Source organism: Pangasianodon hypophthalmus, chromosome 6 (assembly GCF_027358585.1).
Source record: "Pangasianodon hypophthalmus isolate fPanHyp1 chromosome 6, fPanHyp1.pri, whole genome shotgun sequence".
Lineage (NCBI taxonomy): Eukaryota > Metazoa > Chordata > Actinopteri > Siluriformes > Pangasiidae > Pangasianodon > Pangasianodon hypophthalmus.
In genome coordinates, this window is record NC_069715.1 from 20687754 (window position 1) to 20705322 (window position 17569).

The window sequence follows — 17569 nt, forward strand, 5'->3', positions numbered from 1 at the left end:
GCTATTTTGTATACATTCATGACATATAATCCCAGTTAAGTCGTTTTCAGTTCCAGGTTGTAACACTAGGGAAAAGTTTAAGCGGGTGAATACTTACGCAAGGCACTGTATTATCATTTATCACCTGATCCATCAGTTGACCTGTACCTTGCTCTCATTCCCTGGTTCCCAGTCACTGGTTCACTACATCTACACACCACAATCCTCTGTTCGCTGCGAAGTATTGCTCCTAGATTATCGCTATTGATGTTACCTAGCCTTTTCTTTTGAATGCATGCTATTCTGGTTTTGATCCTGCTTCTTTAGATTGTCAAGTTGCCATTGCTTATTCTAGCCCGTTTGTTGATTGCCTGAACTATTTCATGTTAATGACTTGCCCTTTGGATTTTGTTTTTACATTTGCATAAATAAACCTACACTTGCATCCAAACCCCTGTCCATACCTGACACAGATAGCATAGGTAAGATTAGAAAGTAAATATATAATTTTTTTTTCTTAACGTAGCACTATCAAGGTAAATATGTTATAGACAAAAATAGATTAATAGATATTTTTTGGCTGTTTGCCAGAATTCAGCAGTATTTCCGATGGGGTTTTCTATGTTGCCACATATAGGCCTATATGTGTTTACATATACAGTGTATGAAGTATGTCAATTAACTTTTTTTCCTGACTTTTCCTTTCTTCATTTATTTACAGTTTTCTTTAGTTGTTGTATACAACAATGATACCAGTTCACACGACACCTGAGTGTGGTATTTTAAATGTAGGTCTATTTTAATTTTCATATTTTATTTATATATATATTGTATTTTTAATATTTTATTTTCAGAGAGTTCAAGGTTTTGAAACTAGTTTGCTAGTTTTATTTTGCTCACATACAATACATATATAAAACGTTTACATAAATGGTGTATAGTTTTGAGAAATATACTAGAATGCTTGGAAGCAGAGAAACTGTTTTCTGAAATGTATGTAAGCGACTGAGAACAAGTATTAGATCATTACAATCAATCATCTCTAAAGGCTGTGTAATTACATTGTGTTCCACATCTGACAAACACACAGTTGGGGAACAAGCGTGTCAAGAAAGTTCATTAATGATAACATTGCAAACATAAGAACAATAATTTATCACAGAGATTAATAAACTGCTTCTAAGAGCCATGTTTAAAGGGATTCATGTGGTTCATCTTTGTCCTTATCTTCATCCATTTCGATGTCTATGTCTGTCTCACTGCCATGCTGGGCTTTATTATGATAGAAAGTCATGTAGATCCTCCTCCAGCCGAACTTGTTGGCCAGCATCTCTATTTCGGGTGTGATTTCATTACCGCCTTGCCGCACTGCCTGTTCCCATAATTCTTTAGAGTCACACAGCTGGACACACACAGACAAACTTTATTGCCACTCAAATCTTGAGCTAAAAACAAAGCAGCTTTGGATGAGAAGGGGCATTCAGGATGGACATAAGATAGATACTAACTAGACATGAATTCCTTAGTTTGGGATAAAGAGTTGGTTCTAACATTTGGGATGTAATCTTAAAATAGCTAATGTTCCAGTAGACCACTAAGGAGACATAAATTTAGCCTTAAAATGGCTAGCATGCCCGTTGGGAAAAATAAACAGGAATTTTTGAGGTTGGGATGAAGCCTTGAAATCGAACACTATCTAGACATGATTTACATTGTTTGGGACAGGCTCTTGAACCCTAATATTCTGGATAAAACTTTAAAATAGCCAATGTTCTCCCAGGAACACTAAGTAGAACCCTATCGTTTGGGTGCTCTGACCTTCCTGAAATGGTGTGAGGTCTGGCTGAGGTGGCAAATGTCCTGGTGGCTCAGATAGGAAAGAATACGCAGCAGCAGCTTATCAGGCAAACGCTCCAGATAATCAAACCTCCCTTCACAGAGGCCAAGTGTGTACTCCAGTAACTGTGACCCAAACACCACACCAACTTGCTCTAAATGCACACACACACACACACACACACACACACAAACTGTCTACCATAAAGGTACATTTTTGCTCCTCAACATGTAAATGTGACCTTAAAGAGATATCATGATTCCTGAAGGTTCAATAATGGTCAGTAAAGATGTTTCGTCTACATGCTCCTGGTAAACTAAAGGTACAAAAGATGTACCCTTGAGGGTCCCGTCCCATTAACAAAGGTTTGTGCCCTGTAAGTTATAGGTGAATACCATTTTACTGACAATAAAACTTAAAATAAAATAAAACTTCCTGAACCATTTATTATTATTATTATTATTATTATTAATAGTAGTAGTAATAGAACATAATATAAAAATATAATAGAATGTAATGGAACTACAATAAAACAAAAATTTAAAAACTATAATAGAATAAAAGTACACAATTAAAGAAATTAATATTTGTGGTGTTAGGCCTACGTTATTACCTGCCATGTTATATACAGTTAAAGAGATATACAGTGGGCATGTATGCATTGTCATTGCTGATTTTTTTTTTTTTTTACTCATAATATCTCATAATATAATAATGCTAGATATCTGTAATTTCCCTTAAAGCATCAATAAAAAAGTATTTGATAGCTCTATTTATCTATCTGTCTATCTATCTGTCTGTCTGACTGTTTTTCAGAATCTTACGTTGTAGTCTGGCATCATTTAGAAAATCCACATGACTCTGTTTCATTTCCCCGGGCAACGTGCCTTGCAACTGGATACGGAGAGAAATCTTCCACCACCTCCATATAACCTTCACACATACACACACACACACACACACACAGAGTAAATCAGTTTAGAGTACAGGAGAACACAGATTTAGGAATCCCAAAACCAGCATGGCCAAACGGATCACTTTTAGGTCCAACTCTGCCCAAAAGTTCAGTCGACCTCACGAGATCCCTAGTGCCTCAGGCCTCTAATAGGTGCCTAAGCACCCCACCACCACTAAAGGGTCCCGTGGAGTATACCCATGAAGAGGTGGGGCTGTCAGTGGAATGATTTACAGCCGAAAACATTGCTCACTGGGCAGCGTCGATATCAGATCAGTGAGTCCTGAAGACAACATCGCAGGGATTCAAACTCCAGGTCCACCATCATCCCCCAATGTTCACAGCGCTCACACCCTTGTCAATATTATACCCAACAAGATTATCTCTCTGATCCAAGAAATTTCTTCTCTCTTGGACAGAGGCATGATTTTCTCCCCAGTTTGGTCTTTACACCCACTAGTTACTTCTCCCCATCACATGACAACTACCAACCGGAGAGGGTGAAGGACAGCATTGTCCATCCAATTCTAGACTAGAGAGGTCTAAACTGATTTCCAGAAGCCCTCCCTTTTTGCATGTTAAGATTATCAGATTAAAGTTTTATAGCAACCACAGAACTAGTTGACATCGGTGGATCTGTGCAACACCCTTTCCACATTACCATCACCCCAGAACACATTATTTTTGTGGTTTGCCATCAATTCCAATTCAAAGTTCTACAATTCATCTTCCTTTTAAATGGCTCCTTGATAGCTAGAGGCTCCTATGCGTCCATGTCAAGGAACAGGCCACTCAGGATACACAAACCCTTCTCATACACTTTACAATAAACTTAGAAATTGGCATGAAACTTCATTTGATAACACCAACCCTGTCACCTCAATGTATGGCATTATATATCAGCTCCTGAGGATGCTACGACTGCTGACAGCGACTGCAGCGCTAGTTCCATTCAGGGGTGGAAAATACTTGAGCAACTGTACTTCGTTACAATACTAAATACTATTTTGGGGTATTTATACTTTACCTGAGTGTTATTGAATACTCTTACTATTATACTACTTATAATACTCTTACTATTACATTTCAAAGGAAAAAAAATTACTTTATATTTCTTGCTTTTTTATTTAGACTTTCAAAGTACTCGTCACAAAACTCAAATGTCTCTTCTTTTCTCGTTTAGCCAATGACCGTATGCTGTACATCAGAACAACAGAACAAACTATAACACATTTTATTTCCATTTCAGTTTAAAGCATCCAGTCAAAGTCATCAATATAAAATCATGCCAATTCGACATCTGCGGTGATAGTTGCATGCTACACAGTGTAGTCAATGCTTAGTTAGTGATTGAAGCCACCAGACTGCGGTGTTGAGGATAAGCACCCCTGGCCCTTCCTCAGTAAAATGCCTCAGTATGCTAGAGTAAGCACTCGTATAAAGTGAGGTGTCTCCTTTGCCTGAACTCCATCTAATTTGAAAAAGTATGTTTCTTTAATTTTCTAACATTACCTGGCTATATTTAACTAAGTTAGCTTGTTTTCTTTGCTAATGCCAGGTTAGAATACCATCGATTCCAGTAGCTAACGGAATCAGCTAGGCAGCAAGGAAAATTCTAGCTAATGGTAAATACTGTTTATTTACATATTTCACTTCTGATTAATTCATTATAAAACTACGTAGCGTTAGTCATGCATATGACGATGACGTTTTCCGGCAAAAGACTGCAGTTGCTTACAACATACTTTTTTTGGCTTGATAGGTTCACTTGTAAGTTTGAGTAAGAGGGTAAAATTGGGTAAGATTTTGACTAAAATTATCTATACTTTCACTTAAGTATAACTGATAAATAACTGGGAAGCAGTGTGGTGCCACAGTGAGCCTTTGTGGGTCTTCCACAAAGTTAGAAGTACACAATTGTATAGGATGTCTTTGTATGCTGCAGCACTGCAATTTCCCTTCACTGGAACTAAGAGGCCCAAACATGTTCCAGCATGACAATGCCCCTGTGAACAAAGCGAGGTCTGTGAAGACATGGTTTACCAAGGTTGGAGTGGAAGAACTCGAGTGGCCTGCACAGAACCCTGACCTCAACCCCACTGAACACCTTTGAGATGAACTGGAACACTGACTGCACCCCAGACCTCCTCGCCTGACATCAGTGTCTGACCTCATTAATACTCTTGTAGCTGAATGAGCACAAATCCTCACAGCCATGCTCCAAAGTCTAGTGGAAAGCTTTCCCAGAAGAGTGGAGGTTATTATAACAGCAAAGGGGAACTACATCTGGAATGGAATGTTCAACAAACACATATGGGTGTGATTGGTCAGGTGTCCACATACTTTTAGCCACATAGTGTGTCATCAAGATGGTACAAGATTAAACAGCCCTCCTGCCAGGACTGCACAATGGTACAGCATATGTGCTGCCCAGGGGAGTGGCATCTGCACCCAGAAGTCGTGTCTGAGATCTGGGTAAAGATTGACAAGGACCTCGTCACTGATGCCAAGGCTTGTGGTGCCGGACAGCCAACTGAGACAGGAAGCACTGACCCACAAATGGCCTCACCATCTACTGTACACTGTTCTGCCTCTACTGCTGATTCTTTCCATGTTGCACAAAATTTGGCAACTAGGCCACAGAATCCTACTTGTAGCCCCTGATGGCCGGCAAGGCAATAGTTTCCACTGCTACTTTTGCTAGTGGTTGAAACACCACTGTGGCTTCCTCCTTGAGCAGATCTGCTATCTCAAACTTATGGAAACATTTGAAATTTGAAAGATGAATGCGAAGAGCCTGTCAAGGGATCTCTCCCTTTGTGCTGAAGTTCCTTAAGACTTAAGCCTATGCAAGACGCCGGCCTGAAATGGGTGCCTCTAAAAACTACCTATTTTGCGAGTGATCTTGTCAGCAACAAAGAGTGGAAGAACTGCATGCTGTAGGATTAAGTTTGCATCGGTGGCCAGATGGCTCTAGGGTGACGTTGGGTGCGTCTCAATCAGCTCCCTAGTTCAGTAGTCAGGGCGCTGATGAGGGAGTCGGACATTTAAGGGCTGACTCAATGGCGGACGAACTCTCAGCCAACTTCATCTACAAATATAAGTAGCTTGTTGTTGTAAGTTGATCACTTATGTACAGAAAGATAACGGTCCTGCCTGTTGTTGATAAATGCCAATGGTGATGTTTTACAGTGTAAGTACGTAGTCATGTCCCCGGAAATTGAGTCACCAGTGTCCCAGTCCACCAGTGTACTGAGCCAGGGTCCTTACCAGGGTCTGAACTCGTGTACACAATATACTGATTCACGACCTAGGGAGCTGATTGAGATGCATCCCTTGTGATTAAACCTGGGTTGTTCTGTACAACCCACAGGGAATTTCACTGTGCCTCAGTGTAGAGGAATTGGTTATAAATAGACTATGGAATACTTTAGCTTTTGAAAGGCAGCTTATGTATATACGTATATGTCTCTCTCTCTGTCTCTCTCTCTCTCTCTATACATATATATATATATATATATATATATATATATATATATATATATATATATATATATATATGAGACACACACACGAAGGACGAATGCTTACGAATGATTTTGTGTTTCACTGGAAACTTTGTGTACTACACTGGAGTTTTACCACCTCTACGTCTACCTATTCCTATATATAACATATGTATGTTATAAACAGATTGTTAAATTGCTATTCGTGTAAATTATGATACCTCTGTTTTTGTTACAGCGAGCTGATAGAAATCTTTAGAGGGAGAAGGCGCCTGACCGCTGGTCTCAAACAGTAACTCGGGCAGCAGGGACGCCATTTTGGATGCTACAGCAAGTGGTTACCATGGCAACAAGAGCCACCGGATTAACCGCTTGCTATCGGAAGTTCTTTATTTATCGTTATTCCTGTTCATAAGGTTGTGTCCTGGATCACATACTGATTTTGAACGTTACTAGCAAATAATTCGTTATTAATCACGTTACAAAGGACACAAATATACATTTATTATATATAAATATGTAGTCTTGGGGAACGTTACATTTTTTATACACTTTTATTCATTTTAAAAGATGGCTAAAAATAGTCAAATGTAACGAGTTTATGAGTGATTTTCCCACTTATAATACAAAACCGCTTTCACTATTTAGGCACGTAATTAAATCTGTTTAGTTTTAAATTCACTGTCACAGGACTGTTTTGGAACAGAATGCAGGTCGCTCAGCTGTTGAAGTGATGTCACTGTCTGTCCTACTACGCCTGCGTGAAAATCCCGCGCATGCGCAGTTCAAGTCGTGCGGTGGAGGGGGGGGGCCGATCGGCCAGTGACGAGGGCCTAGTCTCAAAAACACTACCTGTTATACATACAGGGTCCTACGTAGCTGGGGAAGCCATTATTTCGCACCCTATGTAGTGCACTTATATAGCTAGCACGGTGTTATTTGAGATTTAGCCCACAGTAATCTTAGTGGAGCTGCTGCAACTGTCTGTAACAGCAACTATACAACACTGCAAAAAAAAAACAAAAAAAACATAGGTAATAAGACTATTTACCAGCGTCTTTAGTGAATAATGAGTTAATGAGGCTGAAAGTTTCGCTATATGTGTGTTAATGACAGAAAAACCAGCGATGTTTTCGCGGACAAAACACGGGTTGCAGTTGTCATCTGTCGAAATCATGTTCCTGCTTTTTATTTTTGTGTGCCTGTGATGCAGTGAAGGTTCAGAGGCCATTTCGCGTGCTGTTGCTGGTAGACACACAATAACAGCCCTTGACTCGTTTCTTGACAGCGTCGCGTACATTTTGAGGTGAATTCTAGATTATTTCCCCCAAAATAAAACACACGTCGCACGTAAGTAACATTTGGTTCTCCACTAAGAGCTTGTTGTGTCTCCGTGGTGTTTTTTTTTTTAATTGTTACTTCAGTTTGATGGGCTGCCGAATAAATGACTTCAAATTTGTTTAGCGGTGGCACGAAACCCACACAAGAGTCTACATTATTCATATTAGTGCCTCTTGTGAGTCTCCTTCCCTGGCACCAGTGGGGTTATTTTGTCATGAACAGCGAGCGGCGAGTGTGTCAAAGCTAACCAGACTTGCTAGCTCATCGCATTAACGCCTGTTTGTTTCCGTAAGTTAGCTTTAGCTGTAGTTCGAGGCAGCCCAGGGCTGCGCTCCAACATGCGCAGTCGCCTGCTAAACAGAACGCGTAAGCGGCGGCGTCCGGTGCGCGCGCTACGCACTAGTCCGGCGCCACTGGTAGGGTACAGTTAGGTGTATTGGAACACAGCCCTGGGCTTACACGCATACACGTCCACCAGTGTGTGTTTAATATTAGGTTAGCCTGCTTCAACCACATAGGCCAACCTCTTCAACAACGGTACGTATGTTTTCTCTTGATTTACACCCCGAACTGGCAAAGTAGCGCCGTGAAACTATACGTCGTTAATCTTTATAAGGTAAAAAAATATATATATAAGACGGAAATTGTGCTGCACTCTCTAGTAGCTCAGTGAGCAGATTAGCAAAGTAATGTAGGTTAGCTCGCGCGATCCTGTAGCCAATATAAAAGAGCTAAAAAGCTAGCTAACGACTAATGCTAATTGAGTGTATTTTGATGGCTAGCTCAAATAGAACATACTGTGCTGCTCATCTGTAATGCAGACCAGCTCGTCGTGTAATCGGTGTTTGGTGACATCTTTGGATTTTGTGGCGAGATGTTTATTTTTTGATGTAGCTATAATAGCGAACATTAGCTGGGAAGTTCTTAGCTTAGCTTAACTGTCTACGCAGTCTAGCAGGGTCTTAACTTTGCTGACTTCATCATAATAACGTCGATATTTCCTTCAGGTGCTAACGTGCCTCGAGGAGAGGTTGTATATATTCTTTTTATTTCGCACCACTCTGTTGACACAAGTGTGTTGTCGCTAATGCTAACTAGCCAAATACGCCAGAGAGAGGGCCAGTGAGAGAGTGAGTACAATAAACTGTGCCCAACTAACCATGATAATGCTACTGATTAAACAACCTTTTCACATATTGTCGGCTTTACTCGCCGAAAATCACCTCTCTCAGTGTTGAGCCATGCCGGGTAATTGACACCCGAGCTAAAATAAACAAAAGGCGACGATAATCGTTCAGGCCTAAAATGGCCTTGATCATTATGTCGCATTTGGATAAGACGCAGCTCCAAGCGGCTCGATATGATTTCCTTCAGTCTGAAGTTAACAACAAACAATAGCTGATTGAACGGACAGGTTTATTAACTTGTTTCGAATTGTGTTTCACTGTATTAAAAAAACCACACACACACATTAGGCAGAGTAACTGGAGCTCCAGTGAAACTCTAGGGGATGGGGATTGCTTTGATCCGACTGGAATCGTCTTTTTTTTTTTTTTTTTTTTTTTTTTTTTTAATAAAGTCGGTGTAGCGGTGTAGGCACTTCCGGGTTTCAACCCGGAAGTGAAGCCATCGTAAACCGATTTTATTAAAAAACGAATTCATTCAGGTTAATGCGAATAACCACCACTAAGATTTCTGTTGCTCGGTTGCAATAGACATTATTGTGTCATGCCATGAACGTTTTATTGAGGTATAAAATATTATAAATGTGCTATACTGATATTGGAGTCTAGTGAGCAGAATTATGGGATTGCTCTCAGTTTGATATAGGGATTGATATCCTCTATCAAATAAGCACTCTTACAAGACCACTGTCTCATATATCTCTCATACAGGTCTTATATACCTTTATTCCACGAGGCAAATCTTCCCCCCTTTTCTTTTCTTTTTTTTTTTTTTTTTTTTGGGATAGTCTCCTTTCAAGTAGAACACAGAGGGATATACACGAATAGTTTTCAAAGATCACGTGGTTGTATTTCTCTATAAATACTCATGCCGCGTCTCAATTCACCTACTATCCGTCCTAAATAGTATCCGAGATTAGAATTAGTGTGTCCCAAATCGTAGTATGTTGAAACGAGTGTCCCAAATCGTAGTATGTTGAAACGAGTGTCCCAGAGGTACCCGAACGCTCTACTATTTCCGGTAGATTTTCAAAGTGTGGATTCGTGGACACTTTTTCAGCTAATATTGCCCACAATCTCCATGTGCAAAATAGGAGGAGCTTTGTGTTGGTTTGCGTCTCCAAATTCAAGGTCGTATTTTAGAGAGGTGTAAATGAAATGTGGAAAAATAAATGAAATTATGTAAGGAATAATGAATGAAGAAAAGCTGAAATGCAGTGACAAGTTTGTTTACGGTGACAGTGTTCTCTTGCATACGCTTTTGCTACATACTCAAAAGTATGTACTTTTTTTCTTCATGAAAAGAGTGTATAGTATAAGTAGGTGAATTGAGACGCAGCCTCGTTTTTTTTTTTTTTTAAGGGTTATTCTAATGAGTAATCTGAGGTTAAATTATTTTATAGCCATCCATCCATTCACACCAGCCTTGTCTTTAGTAATTATTATATTACACGCCTGACACGTTGAGGCTGAATACACAGTCTGGAATGGTGTATTGAACATTATGTACCCTCATTCAGTCTTTTTCTTAAACAGTCAACAACTGAACACCAAATTTGCTGAACTAGAAGATTTAAAGATCCGTTTTAGCGTGTATTACCCTGCTCTATATCTGTAAGGTAAACTGCAGATACACTGGGGTTTCGTTTGAGTGCCACGTGTACGCAGAGACTGTACAGCCCCATCCCAAATACTGGAATTTCTTCTAGCAGTTACTGTTTAAAGTCAAGCTGCAGCCAGTTTAAAGCTTCAAGTCGAATGTGAGAATTTACCGAATCTGACTTCATGACGGCGGTCACGTGATCATATTTTCGTGTTTCTTACTGTGACATTCTCACTGTGTTACCCATCATACACTGTGAGCCTGCATCAGGTTTAAGAGGTTTAACAGGTATAACACACTCCTGTATAAAAGTGGATAAAGGGATGTCGGAGGGGTAGACGCAATAGTAGCAGCCATCGTTTTTTCACACAAGCATCAGACTCAGGAATGAAGTGTAGCTTTTTAAAGCCTGGACTGTAGAATTGTGCTTCAGATGTTGCTCTGGTTCCAAATGGATGTTTATGTTTGTATTTTTGAATACATTCTTAATTCTGCCATGATGCTTGTATGAAACTGTTTATGTACAAATGATGATGGTGAGCCAGATGATATCCTGTGGTGGTGGTGAATTAGGCATGCAGTTTGGCTGATGACCAGCTTGAGGCTGTAAACTTCTCTTATATAGCTACATTAGGCTCATGTAAAAAATGATAAAAAAAAAAATCCAGCTTCAGAACCAAACATATCTTGGCTGTAAGGTCTCATAATGTTTGGTTATTAGAGTTTAAAACAAATTACAAAATGGCCACCAGTTTACAGTTAGTGTAATTAAGTTGCTTGTTTTGCAACACCATCATTCGTCTCAGTACTTTACCACGTTTCACTGAAATCTACTTCGCTTTTCTCTCCTCCCTTCATTTCTGCTCTCTTCCACCAGTTGTCGTTCTAGGCTGCCGGTTGGGGCATTTGCACACGGCTGGTAAGTTCACACTTAATCATTTTACATCTGTAGACGTGTTCCTTAGTTGCAGGTCTGTCGGCCATGCTGTTTTTCCACACTCGCACAGTGAACAGGATTATGGGATTCGCCAGCTCAGAAAGGGAAGCACTTTGACGTTTCGTCATGTTCTGCCAAAACGGGGACTTTTAGAAGACGGAAGTCTTCACGCCACCTCCTGAATGGGACAGGCTTTGTCTCGGGAGCACAAATGGAAGTTGATGCTGTCCAAGCGTAAATGTCATGCACAAAAGTATTAGTGCAGGTATAGTTCTAGCGCAGCAACGTATGACACCACACCGCATTGTTACAAAGCTAAAATAGTGTCCCTCAAACGACAAGGAAAGGCACAGGGAACAGGTAGAGAGCCTCGTGCAGTGGCGAGAGTGCGTGTGCCGTTAAACAGCATCAAATCAGGTTTTGACGTTAGAGTCACAGCTGGATAGTGTTCACTGAAGTCTAACATATGGGTTGCATTCACTAGGCTTGGTAGCTAATATAATGGAATAATATATGGATGGCGTGCTATATATCTATATGTGCCGTGAATATAAAAAGACTACACGCTCCTGTTGAAATGCCAGGTTTCTGGTGATGTAAAAAAATGAGACCAAGATAAATAATTTCAGAACTTTTTCCACCTTTAATGTGACCTGTAACCTGTACAACTCATCTGAAAAACAAACTGAAATCTTCTAGGGGGGGGGGGAGTAAAAATAAAAAACAAAATAATTTGGTTGCATAAGTGTGCACACCCTCTTATAACTGGGGATGTGGCTGAGTTCAGAATTAAGCAATCACATTCAAACTCATGTTAAATAGGAGTCAGTACACACCTGCCATCATTTAAAGTGCCAAGTCAAGATGTGCCATGCTGATAGACTCATACCCAAAAAGACTGAGTGCTGTAATAAAATCAAAAGGTGCTTCAACAAAGTATTAGTTTAAGGGTGTGCACACTCATTTTTTTACATCACAGAAGCCTGGCATTTTAACAGGGGTATGTAGACTTTTTATATCCACTGTACATATAGATATATAGCACGCCAGATATTATTCCATTATATTAGCTGCCAAGCCTAGTGAATGCAACCCATACGTTAGACTTCGGAGAACACTATCTGGATATATTTTATATCCACTGTATATATCTGTGTGTGTGTGTGTGTGTGTATGTATATAACAAAATATTTTGTCTTAAAATATATATTAAATATTATATGCATTATATATTAATACAATATTAAAAGTATTATTTATTATTATATTAAAAATATATTTAGTGTAACACATTGTGTTTGCATTGTGTCTTAACAATAGTTCAGTAAATTCTTAGCCAACACACGTTCTCTTCTAACATCAGGCGTAAAATATATTATTCACGTCCGGCTAGTGTCTATACTTCCTCTCAATATTTGTTTTTTTACCTTTGACTTGAATTTTTTTTTATTTTTTTATTTTTATTTTTTTTAAACGCAGGTGACCTGTAGCTTTTTTTTTTTTTTTTTTTTTTTTTCTTCTCCCCACATTATTTCCACATTTTCCTTATTCTGAAATGATTATCCATCATCCTTGAAGTAAAAACCGATAAACTCGATAAAACACTTTGAAAGTTACTGAAACTCCCTCATTCATAGTCATCTAACCTGCTGAGACTTTGTAACGGTCAGGATGCTTAGCAGCGAAAGCGTCTATCACTGTTTTTATTTATTTATTTATTTCTGACTACCTGCTTCAAAAGCAAGGTAAGTAAACGCATGTCCAAACTTTGCTCCTAAAACCCGTCTTTTCCACAAGTTCACTTTGTGAAATAATCACTTAGGCAGACAGTGTGTGTTTGTGCGCCCACGTTTCAAAACTCCCAGTTAGGAAGGCAGCATAAGGACAGCGGTTGTGTAGAATCGCGCGTCTCTGCTGGACAGCGTGGCTCGGCTCTGCTGTTTATATTCAGCTCAGAGTGCGCACAGTTTCCACTACCAAACAGGCAGTGCCGTCCTTTAGTATCCATGCTGATTCTGGTTTCGCTTCTTATTCAGGTAGCATGCGAGTCGCGCTGGGATAAATGGGCGAAGATGAGAATAGTACAGACCATCCTGATTAGTGTCTCTGCCTAGAGTTGCTTATCTACCAGCACAGACGACTTCAGTAGTAGCTAGTGTAATGTTTCCTCCTCTTTCCAAAAGCCCTTTCTTCTGGTGTCTTTTTAAAACGCCAGTCATTTAAATAACTTGAACATTTTAAACAGCAGTTTAGTGTTTCACCACATTTGTATTCATTTATCCACAGTAAGGTGTTTCTACATCTTCTAGTTGAGCCAAATCCCAAATATCTTCCTCCTGACTCTGTTTGTGCTTTACATAGCATAGAACATAATGGACCTGAGGGCCATACCTAGTGCACTCACAAATAGTGCACAAAAACAATTGAGAGTTGGCACCAGACAATACACAACTCCTTGTTTTTGTGTGTGTGTTTATTTTATATTTGTTAGCAGATAAAATTTGCACTCAAACTCCTCTGTATTGTCACTAAGCCGGACAGCCATTAAGTAAAAGTTTAAACATTAAAGTTTTGTGATAATTGTTTGTTATGACGTAAGCACGCGCTGTGTCTCGTACTTACTTTCACTCCATGAGCAAAAAATGCAGCAGCACCACACACATTTATATCAAGTTTTATTTAAAAATCATTTCTTTGAATTTCAAGAATTTTGCTACGTAGACCTATCAAGTCACCACCTGATAACCTCCAGATAAATTCCTCCTGCTTTCCCAGGTAGAGCTATGTGATGGGAATGCGATACACACACTTGGCCGTGACACGGATAGTCCTGGGTTCTCGTCTGATGCCGAGCTCTTGCGCAGTTTGCTGGAGAAGCCTGATAAAACCTTAGTTTAGTGGAAGCACTGCACATTGAGATGTCTGATATTTTAAAAGTCAATATTTGTAGCTTCTTAGTTAGATGTGCAATGCATCCTGGGGGTTTAAGGTACTTGGTTCCACTTAAGGATTTAAGGTACATTGTGGAGTATTGGAAAAATCCCAGATTAGTGCACAACATATTGAGACAAGAGCTTGATTTGAGACACAGCCCGTGCTTTCAGTAGCAAAACCTGCAGCTTGGGAATCAATATGTTGTGTTGCATTGTGGGATCAAGCCGCCATGTTGTCTGCGTGGACTCCATGTTCAGTTTTCTCTACCTAAAAAAAGTGTGATTTGGTTGTGACAAACACTGCATGACATGATTGAGGGAGAACATGTAGAATTTTATATGGATAAACCTTTCAAGGAGGGAAAAGCATGACATTTTGGTGAGGGGAAAAAAAAAAATCAGTCTAATTAGAGTTACAAACCTCTAAACACTTAGCAGACTAATGATACAGAAGCACAACTACTTCATGCCTAATTTTTTTCTTTCTAATTTAATATTTTGTGTGTGGCTTAAGCACTTATTTTTTAAAGTTATGTTTCTGGAATTCACAAACAGATGATTAACTGTGTGATGTATATTCATTACATCTTACATTTTCCTCAGGTTTATGGATTGCCTGAAGTCGCCTGACTGACAGGAGAATGAATATTAAAATCAGTGAATGAGAGTAACAAAGCTTTGAAAGTGATAGCGCTCTTATTCAGACCTGCACTCTGTTTCTCCTGCGATACAATTAACGCTGTAACACCTCAACACGCACGATCTTCACTCATCTGTTAACGCGGGCATTACACTCTCAGGCTGTGTAAAAAAAAATATATATAAATAACTGTGTAATAATATAAACAGAGATAGAGTGGCTGAACGAGAACGTACTTGTGTGTATGTGAGAGAGAGAGTGTGAATAGGACACAATATATAACATGCATGCAAAAGTAATTCATTCATTTAAAGTAAACAACAGTGAGGCATTGGAAGAATAATACAGGGAGTAGCTCTGATAGGATTCATTATGCTGTAAAATGTGATGTTTTTACGTCTGATTGCTGAAATCCAAGCCGTTTGAGGACTATCACCACAGAGACAGTGAGAGATATCGTTCACTCCACACAGGAAAACTGTAAAAAAAAAGAAAAATTCCACATTTAAAAAAGAAACTGTGTCTAGATTGTTGGTAGTAAATAACTTGGTAGATAAATCTGATGTCTTACATAATGAGTATGGTGGATCACTGAGGCATGACCTCATGTTCCTAATCCATATGTATAAATTTACAGAAGTTACTCAGTACATTGCCTGTCCCTGGAGGAATAGCGGTTAGGCTTCAGCTCTCTCACCGCTGTGCCCGGGTTCGATTCCTGAGCAGGGAACCGCACAAGACACTGAACTCCCGGTGCTGGTCCCAGGCCCGGTTAAAAATTGGGGAGTGGGGGTTGTGTCAGGAAGGGCACCCGGCGTAAAAACTGCGCCAAATCAAATATGTGGACCAATGATCCGCTGTGGCGACCCCTAACGGGAGCAGCCGGAAGAATAACTCAATATGCACAAGGTCACTTACTCGAATGTTGCAGTTGTGTGCACATTCTATAGTTGGCCTAAAGGAGCAGATTTGTGCTATTAAACACCAGAAATTGGTTCAGCTCCTAAGGGTTTTATCCCTTGTAATGCGTAGGTATTGGAGATGATTCGAAAATACAATAAACACAGTGTGCTTTTGATTACTGTGTAGATGGATAAGCCAAGAGATGGCTTCACAGTGCCAGGCTTTCTCCTTCTTTTCCTTCATAATATCACTAAACTCACAGCTTGTCTTTCATAGACTTGCCCCCTAGTATCTGAGCATTTCTTCTTGCTATCTAACCTCCATCATCTCTTTTTTTTGTGTGTGGTTGCACCTCAGATTGCAGCTTTATTTCCCACCCACTCAGGTTTTAGACGTGAGACGTGTAGGTTTACGTAGTGTTTTATTAACGTTATGAACAGCCTACAAGGAGAACACACTACGGATTTTCCAGCCTTCATCATAACTCTAAAGCCATGCGCGGCGTTTTGGTGAAAAGTGCTCTGTTCGGTGGAAACGAGTCAGAAGGGTTGAAATTGGGGAGATCTTGAAGTCTGACAGCTCTAAACAGCTCCTCCCAGGAAGTTGTTATCAGGGTTTTCTCTAGGTTTTCAGAGGGCTTAGAATGCTGTCTGGGTTCCGGGGTGATGGTGGTGGTTGGGGGGTTTGAAACTATTCAAAGGAAATTTAAATTTTTTTTTTTGATGTTTTTCAGCCGTTATCCTTACCATATTTGTGAAAGAAAGCTGGCAACACTCGTTGCCTTTATTTGAAGCAGTCAGCACCTGTTTTATATAATAATAAGTCTGTGTTTTCAAAAACGCACTGAGCTTCTTTTGGCGCGCTCTCAACTGCATTTTGCAAGAGAAAAAGACGTTACGCTTGAATGCAGTCTAACTATGCAGTCTATGTTTAGCTACCAAGCCACGTTAGATACTAACATTAGTTCAGTGGAGGTATCTTTATGTAACACCAACTAACTAGCTTTGCTGACTAACGTAACTCGATTCGGTACGTGAATATCTATGTAAGTTAGCTAGGTAAAGCAATTCTTTAGTTGTAAAATAGGCTGCATTAGTTATATCTTTTCTTTATCTGCTATCATGATTGTTTACATCCACAAGAATTACTTCCTAACAAAAAAAAAAAAAGAAGATGGCTTGCAACTTGCTTATCTGAGTAACAACCATCCCGAGTTGACGGTACAGAGAAATATCCAATCAGCTGTTTGATTGATTTTATGTAAGCGCATAGGACTCTCAATATTGCTTTTACGTTCATTATGATATGTTGCATAAAAGCCTTTTTACGGTTCATTTGGCTTAAGGCACACCGCAAAAACACTTAGGCGCTGCGCCTGACCCTTTCTATGGTAGGGAAAACCCTGATTATAACAAATGGTGAGCATCATGGTGTCTGATGTATTGCACACAATACTTTTTCTGTAGTGTTTAGAGGACATTGTATAAACCAGGATTGCATAAATACCTTTTTTTTTGGGTCCTTGTTGATACTAATAACGAAATGAGTAACCTACTTAGTATTAATCAGTCAGGGGCATCATGGACAGCAGGATTTGTTTCACTTCTCAAACAAGCGCTGCTGTACAGCTGTAAAGTAAATAAAGTACTTTTTTTTTTTTTTTTTTGGTTATTGCGTCAGAGTCAATAGTGTTCAGTTATCGGTAGTGGCTGATCGTCAAGAATAACACACTGGATTATGAAGAGATTATT

At 39.6% G+C, this 17569-nt stretch overlaps 2 protein-coding genes across 7 annotated transcripts in view; one reads left to right on the forward strand and one right to left on the reverse strand.

Moving 5' to 3' along the window:
- Positions 1 to 906: 906 nt before the first annotated feature.
- fbxo36a (F-box protein 36a) lies at positions 907 to 6600 on the reverse strand. Its single transcript, XM_026914384.3, has 4 exons — positions 6499 to 6600; positions 2641 to 2749; positions 1798 to 1970; positions 907 to 1381 (listed from the first exon to the last, which is right to left on the reverse strand). The coding sequence occupies exons 1-4, from the start codon at positions 6592 to 6594 to the stop codon at positions 1172 to 1174; spliced, it is 588 nt and encodes a 195-aa protein (XP_026770185.2). The 5' UTR covers positions 6595 to 6600; the 3' UTR covers positions 907 to 1171.
- Positions 6601 to 7289: 689 nt separating this feature from the next.
- The window catches only part of trip12 (thyroid hormone receptor interactor 12), a 57286-nt gene continuing 47006 nt past the window's right edge, over positions 7290 to 17569 (forward strand). Inside the window, exons 1-2 of one of the 6 annotated variants that reach the window (XM_026914160.3) lie at positions 7354 to 7627; positions 11283 to 11324. The gene's annotated coding sequence lies outside the window, so the exon portion shown is untranslated. Of the gene's footprint in view, positions 7312 to 7353; positions 7628 to 7680; positions 8156 to 11282; positions 11325 to 17569 lie in introns of those variants that run through there. The other 5 variants (XM_026914155.3, XM_053234641.1, XM_026914157.3 and 2 more) reach the window with 5 other exon arrangements.